Consider the following 17,542-nt stretch of genomic DNA (forward strand, 5'->3'; position numbering starts at 1 on the left):
AAGTGAGTATGAAATAGTATTTTTCTTTTCTTTTTTTCCGGCTTATGTCATGGAATAGTTATATAGAACTTGAATACAACAAGCCTGCTTGACACTCTATGATAGTAGATCTCCCTGAGGAAATGGTTGTCATTCACACATCTGCCTCCCCTTCTAGCTCCTAAGGTCTCTGAGGGAAGACAATCTCATTCATTACATATTCACATCATCTAATACACCTGTCACAGCAGAGGTGATCAGTTAATGCTCACTGGTGAACAAAGCATAAATTCCAGTGGACAGTCAATGCATATCTGTAGAATGAGAGAAATTTTTAGGAGAGAAAGTAATGATCAGGAGCATTGCCAGATTAAGGAGACCATGTGGGGAATAATAATAATAGTAATAATAATATTAAATATCATTATTATAATAAAATCAATTATTAATTATATTATTATAATAATTAATTATTATTATTCTCTATGGGGGAGTAGTGGTGACTCTGCAGAAGAGAAGACTCAGGGAGAAAGTGGATGTGGATTTTGTTTTAAAATATTTCAAGGTCTGTCACATAACAAGCAACTAGACCCATAATAATAATTACTAACTCTTGTATAGGACTTATTAGGGCCAGCTAGTATTTTAAGTATTTTATTTTATATTTATGAACTCATTTAGTCCTCACAACAGCACTACAAGGGAAGTATTATTATTCCTATTTTACAGGTGAGGCATAGAGAGATTAAGTGACTCGCTCACATTTACTAAGTTGGTAAGTGTTAAAGCTACAATTTGATCTCAGGCTATATAGCTATAAAATCCACACTGGAAATACTTTGCTATGTTGGTGAAAATAGTTTGGTAGAAATTACTAGAAGAGTATTCAAATCAATGTAAGAAATACCTTTTAAATAGTAATGTTCAAAATTTTGAGGGTTGAAGGGTTCTCTTTTACTGGAGGTACAAGATAAAACTTGGTATATGGAAATGTCTCTCAAGAGCCTTAACATTTCCGATAGTTACTTTAAGAAAAGCAAGTTTAAATGATTTGGGATGATTCAAAATCTAATAGTATGACAGAAAGTTTTCTGATTTCAGCTAAGTTTAAGAAATAAATGACTACTTTTTGAAATTTTCAGTTTGTTTTACCTGATAAAGTGATTATAATTTGTATTTGTTTGTATTAAAATAAAACCAAAAACAAAATAGCAAAAGAGAGAGGAAAAAGAGAAAGGCTGGAATTTTAGACTGGCCTTTGCTCCACATTGAGTGACCTTGGGGAACCTTGTAAACACTTTATGAGCCTTTATTTTCTCATTTATAACATGAGGAATATCATGTTTTCCTTTCCTAGTTCATGGGTAGTTTGAAGGATGAAATGAAAATATTTTTAAAATAATGAATATTAAAATGTGATGTATTATAATGTGTACATTATGTTGACTGAATGAAACTATAACAATACATGCACAGTAGAACTAACAAATAACCTCACCAATATTAGCTTCAGAAAACATGGATATATTTTCAGGAAGAAAATTTTAAAAATATAATTGGAACATTGAACTGGATTCCTTTTCTTGAATTAGAAGAATGATAAATATGCAAGATGTAATGTCATTTTTGTTGTTGTTTTCCCCTCCAGAGTTAGGGTAACATTACTGAGCTTTGAGCCAAGTTTAAGCAGATGGGGTTGGAGGGAGGTAGGCATGGAGGTAGGGGATTGGCTTATTTCTCAAACATTAAGAAATAATCCTAAAGAGAAACAAATGCATCTCTATTTACCTACTGCCTTTGTCTTTTCCTTGACGGTGCTTTTAGTCTTTCAGTACTAACCTGAGATATTTTGCCATTTGGTGTAGTATTTCTTTTAGATAGTGTATAAGCCGTAAAGGCAATCTGAATATATCATGGCTGATCAGAGAATAAATACATTACTTCAAAAAGTCTTCCATATATATTTAAGCTTACTAGTGATACTGCATCATAACTGAAGACAGATCAAACAGCTCTGCCACACATTAGTTTTGTGACTATGGATGAATGTTGTAACTTCTTTGAACCTCAGTTTGCTTATCTATAAAAGAGAGGCTCTAAACCTTATGTAATAGATTACTTGTTAAAATATAAGATAACCACTATAGAGTAATTAACACATAAAGCTCTAACTTCAATAAATGGTAAATACTTAGTGTTGGCAGAAGCTACTGCTCCCAGCATGCGAAATAGCAGTGAGTATTGTGTCCAGCTTGCAAAGAAGATCCTATTTATCATCTATCGATCTATCTACCTATCATTTATCTATTTATCTACAAGCACATAAATACATACAAATACAAAAAATATATGGACATATTATAAAATGTACAATGTATAAAATATATATAAAATTTATACATATATGCATGTGTATATATATGTATATACCCACACACTATAAGGAGGCAAAACAATCTTTACCCTCTCTCTTGTCAAAAGACTAAATGACTCTTATAGTGATTTTACTAATAATCTACTAGATTCTTCTAGTGATTAAAGACAGCTAAATGTAAAATACCAAATAAAAAGAATTAAACCAAGAAACATTTTAGCCTTTGAGGACTGTGGAATTTATTTAAAAGGTAGACACAATATAAACACAGAGGACAAGAGAAAGCCCTGAAGTGATGAAGAGAATGGATAAGCAATCTCTGGCTGGGGGAATCTGACAAAGGTTTTCAGAGGTGACATATGAGCTGGGTTTTGAGTAAGAGTTTTTCAGGGAAAATGTTAAGGGGGTGAATATTAATTTTAAGGTCAATAGAACCTGGCTGGTGATCCTGAATTAAATGAAAGATGACATTCTTCTCAATGACTAAATGCACATTGTTTAATTTATGATGAATCTATATAGACTAAACATTTAAAACCTTTAAAAGAAGATAATATACCATAGAGGTTCTGATGCCTATGAATATTTTCACATTGTATGCATTCCTTTTCTCCGAATAATTTGAAAGTTTAAAATTACATAATTTGAAAGTTTAAAAATGCATCAAGCTCATCAAGCTAAGTGGACAAAACATAAGCTTTCAAACCCACTGGTTCTAATAATTTCTCAAATACTGGAAATAACTTTCAGTTTTCCTACTATGCAATTCTGTCTTCAGATACAAGTGTTTTTATTACTTCTCCCTGTGTCTTTCCTTTTTCTTTTTCCCCATTAAAGCAGGTGTAGAGGAGGTAAGGGGAGGGTGGGTTAAAACCAAACACAATCTGCAAAGATTTTCCCGCTTACGTTTTAAAAACCTAAGCCCTTAGGATAAATTAAAGGGTTTTGGAGGAAGTAAAGGGAGAAGAGGAGTCCTCTGCAGAGGCAGAGTCTTGGTGAAGGGGGGAATGAGAGTCAGGCTTCCTTAATGGTGGCTGCAGTGGAGAGAGATTCCCCTGAACTGGAATAAAAAAGGAGAGAGAATAATTTTCAGAGATGAATGATTTTGAGGCATGTCTACAAAAATAGGGACCGAAGCTGTTTCCTAAAGATTCTCATGACCCACTATGTCACTTAGGGTTTGTTTAGTTTCAACGAACACAAGCTCCAATTCAAACTGGCTAACACGATAAAGGGAATTATTTATTTTAATAAAAATTCCAAAGGAATGGCTCAGCAATAGTTTGATTCACAGCCTCAAGATATTGCCGACTGTTCATTACCCCATTTATCTACTCTGCTACTTCATTCTAAAGCTATAATCCTCTAATGGTCATAAAATGGCTCCAAGCTACTATCCAAGCTATAGTCTTCCTCACTTCATATCCGTGGAAGAGGGTAGGTTTCTGTCTCAGAATTCTAAATAAGAATGATGGAATTTACTCTAATTGTACTGGATTAGGTTGTATTTCTACTGCCAATAGAGGCCAAAGGAGTAGGATGTGTTAATTGGCCTAAATCAATAAGGACTCACCCATGGAATTCTGAGTCACCTTAGCTTCCATCAAAACACATGGGTTAAGTGAGTGAAGGCAAATATCTGAACTAAAATCTGGGCACAGTTAGCAAAATGGAAAAGGTGAAAAGAATGAAATGGATAGAGAACAAACAAATGCCCCTAACACTGGAAAGGTATAGCAGAAATTGATAGACTGGAAGCGACAACTCAGAGAGGGGCCACGGATATGGCAGCAGTTATATGCAAGGAAAAGTGACCAAAGAATGTATAGATTGTCTTGTCACTGAGCAGGAACATGGATCTGGGAGAAAGTTCTGGAGGTGGTTAAAGTGGTTGGAAAGAAAAGCGCTAAGAATGACTGAAGTTATATTTGCCCTAAGCCTGACAGTTGAGCTGCAAAAAAATATATATATCTACATTATTTAGGGTTTGTTAAGTTGTAAGGAACAAAATCTCCAGCTTTTACCATTTCTCAAGACCTAGTACCTAGTGACCCAAGGTATGATTGTTGTGCCCTATGCTGTATTGTTCCTTGGGTCTTTGCGTTCCAATAGTTTCAGGATCCAGTACTTCCATTACGATTCTGAACACTCAGGGCAACCTCACCGAACCTCCTTAACAATCCACAAACTTCTTCATACACGTCCTGGACATCGATGTACTATGACTAGGAAATTCTTACTAGGAATAATAGAGTTTTGTCACTTCTGTACAAGTCTTTTCTTTGTAGATTTTATCTAAAAGCTGTTAGTTTTAGAAGTACCATTACACTAACAATAGATCTGCTTGTAATAGTTAAGAGTCATGTCAAAAAAAGATGTGGATAATAGCATAACAAGAGGTTCACAGAAGAAAATATAAAGATGCTTTAGATGATGTGAAGGCAGCAAGGCTCAGCCAATGAACTGAAAGAGAGCCACTTGTTAATACAGAGGGTTTGTGAGGTGAAAGAAGAAAGATAACTCAGCTGGGAGCTAATAAAGAAAAATGAAGAAGGTTGGAGTCAGCAGCTGAATCTCAGCTAAATGCATTTTGTTCCAGTTCATCTAAATCAGCTTTGAGGTATGTTTATCAGGCATTCCTCTATCATGCGACTTTGATGCTTACAACTAAAGAAAAATTAAATTAATGGATCCCTCTCCCTCAATGTCTGCAAATTATATTTCTACAGTTGATTTTCTTTCTGACATCTGAGTCCAGTGGTTAATACTGCAAAGCACTTTGCACGTGTGCAAAGATTGTTCTTTCCCAAATCAAAAAGATTTCTAGACAGTAGAGACCTAAATTCATAGACCTGTCACTAGCCATTCTCTTTACCTGCCACACTTTTTATTTTATTGCTCTTTTATTTCTGGCAGTTAGAACATAGTAATAGGTTACTTTAAGGGAGATGGTATGTGTAAGCTCCGGGGTATTAAGGTTTCCTGCAACCTGCCAACACTATTCTACCGGAGAGCTCTGCTTTATGACCTAAGGTCAGTGGTGAGAGACGTGATTAGAATTTTGAAAGCTAGAGAATCGAAGCAAGGCAACATTTATTTTGAAAATAGTCTATGGCAGCATAAGTCTAAGACATGACTTACTCAACTTCGGAACAGCTAAAATACAACACCAAAATACATTTGCATAAGTCCACTTGCAGACAAGTTACTATGCGTGATTCGAACTGGTCTGGCTAAGAAGAATTTCAGAGAAGGCTCATGAAGCTATTGGAGAGAGAGTGATGTTTAGTTGGGTTTTCACGACAGTCCTATGATAGGAAATGGATACTGCCAGCTCTCTCTCTCTTTCTTATCTCCTCTGACTCTCTAAAAGGAGCACTCTGGTGGGCTTAGCTTGGCTCAGGTGTCAGCCTCTGAACTGTGCATTGAATCACTAAGAAATTAAAAAAAAAATAGATTTTCCGTGCTTTACCCACTGAAGTTCTGGTTAACTTGGTATAGGGCAGGGTTCAGGATCAGTGTTATTTTTTACTAGCTCACCAGGTAATTCTCATGAGTAGCTCTAGACTAGTCAACTGTGTGACCACAGGTGCTGTAACTGGCGTTCTTCCCCAGAACCACAGGAATGGGAATGGGGAGAGGAGAAGTTCCCCAGAAGGAGGAGGATGTGTTTTCTGCCAGTTTTAACGTATAGGCAAAATAGTAGTTGTTCACTATATGATATGTAGAGATTAGAAAGTGGGAGAGTGCTAGAATAAAATATTTTAAGGAGGTATCAGAGAACCTGAAGCAAAATTATAGCCTGAAGCTACTGAAAACAAAATGAAACACTGTAACTGGTTATCTAGCCTAGAATTACATTACTGTGAGTTAACAAAGAAGAAAATACGGAGTTACAAATAGTACTGGGTTATTCTAGAGGAAGCTATGACTGCAAACTCAAGGGCAGATTCCATTGATATATTCACCATGCTTAAAAATACACCGATAATTAGCTATGCATACAATTTGGAGATCAGTTAATAAGCTGATCGTTTACTACAAATATAGCCTCCCCACATATACACACACAAGCAGATACATGCATTTGCCACTTGACCGAGTCCTACGATGATAGCCTGAAGTTATACCAACAGTGACATCTTAAAAAAAAAAAAAAAATGAGGCCTAGATAAATGTGTGTATACTTTATAATAACTAATAATATCGATCATCTGTAATGGTACATAATCTCTTTTAGATGTTTTACATATATTTTTATTTTTTACAACAGTGCTATTAGATAGATGTTAGTATTCCATTCATCATGGAGAAAAGTGAAGCTTTAATAGGTTAAATAACTTGCTCAAGGTCACACAGGAAGTGGCTGATCCTGAATTCAAAATAAGGCCTTTCTGAGTTCAAAGACTGTGCTTCTTTCCACTATGTATGTAAACCTGCTTTTGCTTCCTAACTTTTATAATACCTTCCACCAAATCAATAAAACTCAGTTCAGAAATATACATATTAAGTAAATATTTTTATGTCTAAACATACACTTATGTTTGGATGATATCTATGTACTTTGCAAACATACTTAAAATATATACTGATAATTGGACATACATAAAATTTGGAACTTATTTAAGAAGCTTATCCATAATTAAAAATTATTTAACTAAACTAGAATAAGATTGTGCTACAGCTGACTATATAAAAACTGAAACTCCATCAAATGTCATTGGGACTATGGCTTTTTATTCCTGCTTATTATTAATTGAAAATAGCTAAAGAGACAGAAAGAATTAAGAATTTAAAAACCCAAAACCTCTACATTATGTGAAGGAATAGACCATTAATTCCATTTGAATTTAGGAATTTTCATCTTTATTAAAAGTCAATAATGTGAGAAACAAATGTGGCCCAAGTGATTCAGATATCTAATTAATTTGATTCTTGGATGTATCTGGAGAGTCTGTCAGTAGACAGCTTTAACAGATCACTTTTTGCTTGGCAGTTCACAAATACTGCTTTCAAAATTTCCATGTTACCCATCTTATATCCAAAACTTGGTTAATCTAAAGGAATTTACAGGGTACAGTAAACAAATCACTTTTCTCTACCTTAAAAGTCTGTTTGTTTTAGCATGGGTTAAATAATAAGTAACAAGAGTCAACGATTTATATTTGAGAGGATGGTTCAGATCTTTGATTTTTTTTTTTTAATTATAAAAGAATATCTTTAACTTGTCAGACAGAACATTCAAATAGTATCACACAGCCATACATTCTGCAGCTGTCAGAAAAGCACTCCAAATGTTCTTTCTTTTCTGGAGGCGGGGGCAGGGACTGGAGGAAACAGCAGATAGACAGTCACTTCAATATCTCTGCTAAATTGTAGTCATGCGTGTTGGTCAGGGTTATGAAGGCATGATGAATCTATTATCCATGCTGGGTGTACTAGCTTCTCTTGATATAAATCATATTGGGGGTACATAACTTTTAACTTCATACATGGATGACAGATAAATCACTCAGAGCCATGGACTTTATACTCAGCCAACTTGTTAATGTCATAAGAGTCCAGGGTGTCAGAAAGGTTTGAAATATCACAGGTGTCCATCTCTGAGAGGCCCAGAAATGAAAGGAATTTTTCAGATTACAGTCTAGACATCTTTGACTCCTCTGCTCTCTTTGGCATTTTCCCATCCTACGAAATATCAGAATCTGTTCTTCTAACATTCTTAGCGTGTTGTGAATTATCTTCTCCACTATCACCACTGGCAAAATTTAGCAATTAATTATATGTCTTAAATGACATGTCTGCATCATCTCCTGAATCCTATGGAATGTATACCCAACATCACAGCCAAAGTGATCTTTCTGAAATGTGAATACGATTATATCATGTTTCTTCATAAAATTCTTCAAAGGCTTTCCATGGCCTTCATGACAAAACTGAAACCCCTTCTTATATTTTCAAAGGCATCTATGTTCTCAGCCCATCTCCATCTCTCCAGCCTGGTTTGTGAGTCCTACCTCATAACTTGAAGTGCGGTCATTCTGAACTACCTGCAGCTCCTAGAGTGTATTATTTTTTCATGGGCCCTTGAACACTTGCACTTGCTGTTCCCTGTCTAAGAGGCCACTTCCTTTTACTCCTTTTTCCATGGCTAGCTTCCTCTTAACTTTTGTAAAGCAGCTCAGGTATAATGCTGTAGTGAAGTACTCCATTCTGGGCCAGGTATCCTCAGCACTCTGCTCTTCTTCATGGTTTCTGCCTATTTATTTCCCCATGTCCTCTACTAGGCTGTAAAATGCTATGAAACTGGATTATGACAAGTGCCTTCATTTAGTAAGGGCTCGACAAATAAAGGTACATGACATTTGTGGGATTTACCATGTGTAGCAAGTGGCCAAGGCATTGAACAATGCCGCTGAAGAGACAGAGTCATCAACATGTCCTGAAATTGTCCTCAAATTCTTTTTATGACATCATAGTAATATAAAGGACACTATAATATAATTCCTTCCATGAAGAAATTTATAGGCTAGTAAAAAAGACAGATTCCATATATCATTTAATGTAAGAAGTTCTCTACTTTTGTTAATTTTTGAAGCAGCACCTTGCCCAAAAGGAGAAAATAAGAAAATAGAGGAAGTGACACTTGAGCTTAATTTTGAAGGTAGTCTAGCTCAGTGGCAATGAGCTTATGTTCTAGTATCTGTTGGGCCTGGGGCCGATCCTAGCTCCATCCCTGACTATCATTATCATTCATGATAAATGATTTTATTTCTGAGCCTCAATGTCCTAATATGTGAAAGAGAGTTAGCAGTATTCTCCTCATAGGGAGGTTACTAAAAGTGATTAATTACTAAATTAAATGTTACAGAGATTAAATGTAGAAAATATGTAAGCTGTAAATGCATGTAGCAAAGACTGTAACTTCTTCATTACTGGATGTCTGATATCTAAAAAAGTAAATAAAAATCTGATATGAAAGAAGTTCTTGCTAGATTAATGTAAATTGTTCACTGAGAATAGGAAGCTAGGTTTTTAATAAGCTTTTTCAATGATTCTGACAACACTTGTGAGAACTACCATGTTAATGAAAATGTTAAGGATAACAGCTATGCATGTTGTTCTAAATCTTCATATTAACTCATTTAATCATCACAAGGGCCCTAGGAAATCATTACAAATATTTAGCCTTGTTTTAAGATGTGGAAACTGAGGCACAGAAAGGTTAAGTATTCAGCTCAAAATAACTCAATCAGTAAATGGTAGAGCCAGGATTCAAAAGCAGGCAATGTGTCTCTGTTTCACTGTATTTGCAGTGACAGAGCACAGGCATAATCCACTTGTTACCAAATATTCACTGAGGGTATACTACATTCCAGACTGAGACAGATTGGATATAAAAGTGACTCTATATTTGGGAGAAGGATGTTAACATAGTAAACATTACATACATACATACATAATACATACATAATACATACATACATACATACATACATACAAAAATAGAAAATATATATTTCATATATTGGTAAATGCAATTAAAAGATAAAGCTATGGGAAGAAAGAAAAGTGTGATGGAGATGTTGGCACTAATTTAAATGGTGCTTACAGGGCATATTTTTTTGAGGAGAAGAGCAGATGTTTAAATAATGAAAAGATCAAGTCGTGTGAAGTTCTAAGAGAAGATATTTCAGGAAGATAGAATAACATGTATAAAAGGCCTAGAGGTAGGAAAAGCTTGTCTTTTTTGAGAAATAATGAGAAATTCAGTGTGGCTAGAGTGAAATATTTAAGGAATTGGTGGCGAGGACATAATGTTGGAGAGAAAAACAGCGCTCAGATTGTATAAGGCCTTGTGGGTGACGACAATGAGTCTAATTGTCATCTCTTAGAGGGTTTTAAGAATAAAAGTGGTATAATCTGGTTTATGTTTTTAAAAAGATTATTCTGGCTACTTAGAAGAGAAAGGTAGGCAAAAGCGGAAGCTATTACAGTGGTCCAGGCATGAAATGATATTGGTTTGGACTAGGATTTAGCAGAGAAGGTAGAAGATGTGATTGATTTTGAAATATATTTTTATGGTAGTACTAAAAGGATTTGCTCTGGATGCTGAGAGAAAAAGAATAATTAAAGAACACTCATAGGTGATTTTTTTGGCCTGCATAATAAGAAAAATGATAGATCAAATTAGCTAAGATGAGGAAAATGAGGATAGGAGCAGTTTTGACCCTGAGGGTAGAGAGTGCAGGGAAATCATAAATTCTTTTAGGAACATACAGGAGATGCCGACTGAACAGTTAGCTGTCCAGTTTGGAGTGCAAAGGAGAGGTCATGACTTTAGATTTTGGAATCATCAGTTCATAGTATTTAAAGCCATGGGTTTGAATGAGATCACCCAGGGAATGAGGAGAGATTGAAGTCTGTGCATTGGGTTTCTGTGGTGCTCCGACATTTAGAGTAGGGGCCAGCAAGGAGACTGAGAAAGAGCACAGATGAATAAACAGGAGAGTGTTCTGTTCTGTTCTGGAAGCCAAGAAATGAACATCTTTGAGGAAGGAGGCAGTGACTGCTGCATCAATTGCTGCTGAGAAGTCAGTTAAAACTGAGAAGTGAAACTCGGACTTAGCGAGATGGAATCTTTCGTGACTTTGATAGGAAGAGTTTCAGGACTATTGCGGGGATGAAAACATGCAATAGATTGAAATAAGAAAATGAGGTAATAAAGTGGAGTTAATGAAAATAGATAATCTTCCTACTAGATTTTCGGTAAAGCGAAATAGAATAATAAAGCAGTAACAGGAGAGAACATTGGGTCAAAATATTACATCATGTCTGTATTAAATTTATCCAGGAAAAAAAAGCGAGAGAGAAACTGATATTGCAGGAGAGGAGAAAACTGCAGAAGCAAACTCTTTAAATGGATAAGAGGTCACAAGTGAAGAGTTGACCTTGGAAATGACCAGGGAAAATTCCTTCATCATAACAGGGGGAGTTTATGAGCAGACCTACTGGTAGGAAAGTAAGATGGCTTTCATTCGAGTGCTTGGATTTTCTTTAGGACATATGAAGAGAGGTCAACAGCTGAGAGTAAGGATGAGGGAGGATGTGTTAAGAGATTTGAGAAGTGCAAATAGACATGAAATTGTCCCAGAGAATAAGAAAGTGATTTTTCTAAAGAAACGTACCAAAATTGCTAAAATGTTTAGAGGGTCCATTTGAAATTAATAGCTATAATTTTAAAGTGAGATGAGTGAGTGCTTCTCTATCCATGTTCGGTTGCCTAGGTGCTGGCATGGAATAAATAGGAAGGTGTTAGTTTAACCAGGGTAGATTAACCAGAGATGAGGTTTTGTTGGATGAACACACAAAAAAAATTAGGAGAAAAAATGATGAGTGTAAGAGAGAGAGAATTGGAACATGTAAGTTAGGAGGGAAGGGAGGGAATAAAGAAGGCTAAAAACTTGAGGGAAATGGTGAAATCAATGATTCAAGATCCCAGTGGGGTTGAGAAATTTTTGGAGTAGGAATATCAGAATAAATGATAAGGACAGAGAAGAGGTGGTGTTCAAAAAAGATGATGTTTAATATAGATAGAGATTTGGAGGAGGTGTGCAATGAATGGCAGTGACGAGGTTTAGAGTATGACTGGAAACCCTAGGTCACGAAGTAAGGGAGATGACATGCTAGATCATAAAGCAAGTAAGTGTCAGACCCAGAGTAGAATCCACAATTGTTGGACTTCTACGGAATGCTGTACCTCACACCAACATTAACTTCTAATCATTTCTTGACTTATAAAACTAAATGGTACTTATATTCAAGATATTTATATGTGTAGAGTATAGTGAGAAAGGCTGGCCTCATGAGTTCAAGATCTGTGCAATCAGGGCCCTGCACGTAGAAAGGGCATTTGGTTTAACGCTCTGCTGTTGCCGTCTTTCAATTATTATTATTTTTTAAACCGGGGCACCACATTTTCACTTTGTACAAATTATGTAGCTAGTTCTGGAGTGAAAATTAGTGATTTATAAGGAGAAATGTGTTTTTTTTCCTCATTTGAACTAATTTTCCATAAGCTTCACTTTTCTCCATTTAGCATGCCATTAAATTTTATCGGAGTTTATAATGGAAGTTTTAAAGTACCCATTTGTCAAACACTTAACTTTCAATGTAAATTTTCTCTTAAAACCACTCACACTCAATAAAAATTAGGCTGAGAATGATAAATTCACTGACTCAGGAGTGAATTATCAGTAAACTAAAAAGAAAATATTATTTTAAGTGTAAATATATAGTGTGAGCTTATACTCGAATGATAGCTTAGGAAAAATAGTTATATTTTTATTTCTTATTATAAAAGTAATATATGTTTGTTGTAGAAGGCTCAGAAAATGAATATAAAGAAAAACTAAGAATGAAACTAAAACATCACCCAAAAATCCTCCATAAGAGTTAACCACTTTTAATATTTTGGTGTATACCCTTCTAGGCTTTATGTATACATTTATGAATGCATATTATGCATGTATACCTTTGTTTAGGCTTATTGGATTATATTTTAAATACTATTATAAAACTTGATTTTTAATTTAATAATATAATCTACCTATACCTCTATCTTTACAATGAAATATTTTAAAAATACTATTACAACATAATTTTCTATTATATGGGTGAATAATAATGTGTTATTAAACACTTGTCTTTTTCAATCTTTACTATTATAAATAATACCAATATGAATATTTGTGCATTTGTATATTTCAATAAGTACAATTTGTATACTTCAATAATTACAATTTCTGGGTGAAAAAGTGTGCCCATTTTAAGGCTTTTGATACATTCTTCTAAATTGCTACTTTACGGTTCCACCAATTTCCAAAACCATTCAATAAACCTTCTTTTTAAAAAAACAGTTTAGTACTATTGTTTCCTTTGTTTACTAATAAGGTTGAACAGATTTTTGTATTAGACTTTTTTTTTTGATGGATATCATGTTAAAGCCTTTTGGACATTTTTTTTCTATGTGGTCTTTGGCTTTTCTTTTACTATTTTATAAAATATCTTTATATATCAAGATTGTGTTGCACAGAATGTCTCTAATTTGTCAAAGCCTTGTCAAGGCCCTAATAGCAGAAATTTGCAGCGTTGCTGTGATTTTCTCTATGAAGGTGGTTTTAAAATCTATCACTTTTTTTAAGCTAAAAAATGCACTGTAATGGTAGTTATAGTATTAATATCACAGAAATAAAAATATTTCAGAACGTATCTAAAAATGTATGGCAAAACATCAATAAGGAAAACAATAGGAAAAAAAACCCATTGTACTAGATCACTGAACTTTTCTGTCTTATTTCATTTCTCCAAATCCTGGCAATGCAATCTATACACTGAATATTCAGGTTATTTGGTCTGCTTGTCTCCATGCCTTCCACCGCAAGTATTTCATTAATATTCTCATTGCGAGTCCTTTTAAAAACTTCCAGGGTATGATATATGATTGCATAATTTCACGGGATAACCCATTAGGATGCGGAATGTGAAAAGCAAAATTTGGCTTTGGATTATTGGATTTTTCTTACCCTCTCCAAAGTAATTTCTTCAAACTCATATTCAATTTCTGTTCCATTGACCTGTAAATAGAAAAAAAGAAAGAGGATGATTAAATATATATTGAGGTAGACACTGCTTCATTTTTGATAACATTTGGGGGCTAACTTTCATTCTAGCTATAAATAAATCATACTTTCTTGATTTTTATGATTGCACGTTTTCATGCAAATAAAATATAATCTAAGTTATTTTAAAATATATGAGCAAAATTCTATCAAAAAAAATTTAAAGCTTACTGCTTCCCTTAGAATTTTGTAATGTTTGGGGGAGAATACAAAATACGCATTTACATATTACGCTTGCATTGCACAGAATTTCTCTAATTGGTCAAAGCTTTGCCAAGGCCCTAACAGCATATTTGCAGACACCTGCAGGGTTGCTGTGCTCTTCTCTATGGGGGTGGTTTTAAAATTCATCGTTTGTTTTTTTAAGCTAAAAAAAAAAGCATGATAATGGCAGTTATGAAAATAGTATTAATATGAGTTAACAAAGAATAAACCATCTAGAGACAATGTTAGAGTTACAATGGAAATAATTTCTAACATATGTTAAAATTTCTATGAATGAACACTAAAATATGACTGTAAAAAATCAGTGTAAGGGCAGCACAACCACATGTCATTTTTTGCTGTAAAGTATCATTAAGAATGACCATGCGTTATAAGAAAGGTTTTATGTTATTGGCGCAAGCTCAGGTCATTCATCTCTATTATCCTCTTGTTATGTTTATTAGGAAGCCCTGGACCATGTAACCATGCCCATGTACTTCAGAGGAAATAAGAAAAGAGTAAAGTAGAATGTGTTTGAAGTTCTTAGTGAGACACTTTTAACCATCCAACCAGCCCTTGAATTGATTTGAACTTACAGAGAGGAACACATTTGAAATATAGCCAGGCAACATACAACTTATGCCTTAGATTTCAACAGATGTGCATACAGAACATGAAGAGCTGTTTTAAAATAATCCAACAAATATTCAATTTCCATTCTTATCTATTACAGTATCCTTCTTGGCCAGGCAAAACTTCTAAGCAAAAAGTTTCTCAAATCGGTTGTTTCTTTTTTCTTACATGTGTCTCGGCAACATTATTAGCATTTAGGAATCAGCCAGAAAGACTAACTTTTAAATACAAAATGATAATTTTTGTAAAATTCTAACTTCAGTTGACTTTCCTTCATTTAGAAAAATTTAAACAGTTTTTGAAAGTTCCATGGAGGCAAGAATCAGATAGCCTGACACAGAGCCTGGGAAGAAAGAATTAATGAAGAAAAAAGGAATGAATGAATGACTAGCTAAACTAAGTATTTTATTTATCTGACTTATAAACACAGATATTTGTGAATTCTTTTTTATAAGGAGTTGGAATGTAGTCACATCATTATATCAACCAAAGGTGTTAATTATAACTATAATCAGCAAATGCAAAGAATGCCAATAAACTTTATTTATGTGTGTCCAGCAGCCACTTAGAGCATGTTTTTGATTTTCTAATTACATGAGCTAATTGGTGAATCACATTTTACTGTGTTACTACATTATCAAACAGCTCTAAACCAAAATCGATTTTCTGGGCTTCAGTGACTTAATGGCTCATAGAAGAGGACTTGGCGATGTCGGAAAGCTTTAGCAGCTTTATGGATGCTTTTGTTCTTCGTGTGAAAAAGTATAAAACAAAACTAAAATTTTCTGTATGTGTGTGTTACCACATTAATTCTTTTTGTTTGTGTTTATAACTTGTTTTTGTTGATAGAGGGAGGGAAGAACGAGAAGCCTGAATTAATGTGATGTGTTTTAATTCTCTCAGTATGGCTCCGGGAAGTGTTTCTTTGCTTCAGTGCTTCTCTAGAGTGAAGCCCTTCACGTTATTAAAGAGCTGTAAACTGGAGAGAAAAAAGAAAAAAAAAAGAAAAAAACTTCAAAGAGAAGAAAACAAGCTTCTGATAATAAAATCTAAAGGATTAGATGAAAGAAATTCTGTTAGGAGGTGCTTAATATATTCCTGGTATATAGTGCATAGCAGTAGACTACTAGAATCTTTTGCTTAGCTTTTCTATGCTGACTTTCAGATCCTAGAATATTATATATACATATTCTAATCAGTATTTGAAAGTTTCCTGGTCAGCTAGATAAACTATCACAAGCCTACATTTACTTCACGGGTATTTAGTTTTCAACTCAAGAAAGTAATGCCATTTGCCTAATTTGATAGTATTCAGTAAATCTTTGTTAAGAAGGGACACTGTCATCTGGGTTTGGATGTAACTTTGCTTTTAAAAGTAAACATCCCATGAGTACAACTGGATTTAGTGAAATTGTAAAGGAGTGAAAGGATTTTAACATTGGTAAGACAATATTTCAACCTTTTAATTGAGCATCACAAGAACAAGTGTGGGAGTTCAGAAAACATTTAAGAGGTCCTAGTATCTATTTTCTCATCACTAGGAGAGTATGATCTATGTTCTGCCTAAGGACCCCTAAGGAATGAAATCCTACAGCCTTCCTTGGCAAACACCTTGGGAGAAAGGATAAGATAGAAAGAAAGAAGAATACCTTCATTTAAGACATTCATGAAAATTTAACAACTTTTCAAATGAGTACACCAATATAATATTCTTTAAATATTTTTTCCACATTTATTTAGAATAGGGGCTGTTTATTAATTAGTAAAGAGCCAAGCAGTATGAACAATAATTCTCTCCTAGCCATAATTTTGTGTATTCTCAGCAAAACAAAACAAAACAAACATCATCCATTATCTTGTGGGTGTTTTACAGAAAATTTATTGTCTGAACTTGTTTTGTGGTCTTACTCAGCAACCCCCTCCCCACCACGATCAGTTTATTAATATATGTCTTTCAATTAACAAAGCTCTCTTCCTAAAAAAAGAGTTCAGACAAATATAAATTTCTGTTGTTCTTGACCAGTGATATTTCCTCTGATATTTGAGCCCCCTAGTCATGTTTAAATGCTCTTGATATTTTGGGGCTGAAACAGCTGCAAGATTAGGGTTTCAGTTATTCCAGCTCTGGCCCTGACCATCACTTAACAGTGTCCTCTCCACCTTATGACTAGAAAAGTGAGACGACTGGCAGTTTTGTAGACATGAGAGGTCAATAAAGCAGATGAAAGTTCACAGTTTTGAAAAATGTGTTTTTCTTCAAATACATAATTTTTCTGAACCTAATGGTTCTGTGGAGAGAGCTGTTAGGTTTCTATGGTGGCCAGAAAATTAAATTAATGCCACACATTGTCCTGTCCTTTTCCGGGCATGCAGCCTTCCTGGAACCATGGGGAAGTTAAGACAAGAGAGTGAAAAACTCAGATTCAAACTTGTATTTAAAGTTTTAATTTTATAAACTCTGAATGATTTACATGTTTTTTTCCCTGACAGCCTTTAGTTAATTTCATTTCTTTCCTTCAGGGCTATAGTAACCACCTGCCGAAATGATGATATAATTTGATTTTGAGATGTATTTTTATCTCCGAAATGAGGTTTTTCATGAATAACACATGCGAACTAGTCCATGTCTTAATGCTCTTTAACTGGAATCTTAAGTAATGATTTCTCTAAA

The 17,542-nt window shown here is 34.4% G+C and overlaps 1 protein-coding gene across 4 annotated transcripts in view; it reads right to left on the reverse strand.

The window, feature by feature from the left end:
• Positions 1–17,542, reverse strand: part of DLG2 (discs large MAGUK scaffold protein 2) — a 1,673,246-nt gene that overhangs the window by 525,981 nt on the left and 1,129,723 nt on the right. For all 4 annotated transcript variants that reach the window (XM_039848192.1, XM_039848194.1, XM_039848195.1 and 1 more), the window contains one exon: positions 13,939–13,989. In XM_039848192.1, the coding sequence (XP_039704126.1) occupies positions 13,939–13,989 (51 nt within the window). The remainder of the gene's footprint in view (positions 1–13,938; positions 13,990–17,542) is intronic.

Source organism: Pteropus medius, unplaced genomic scaffold (genome assembly GCF_902729225.1).
Source record: "Pteropus medius unplaced genomic scaffold, Ma_sr-lr_union100, whole genome shotgun sequence".
Lineage (NCBI taxonomy): Eukaryota > Metazoa > Chordata > Mammalia > Chiroptera > Pteropodidae > Pteropus > Pteropus medius.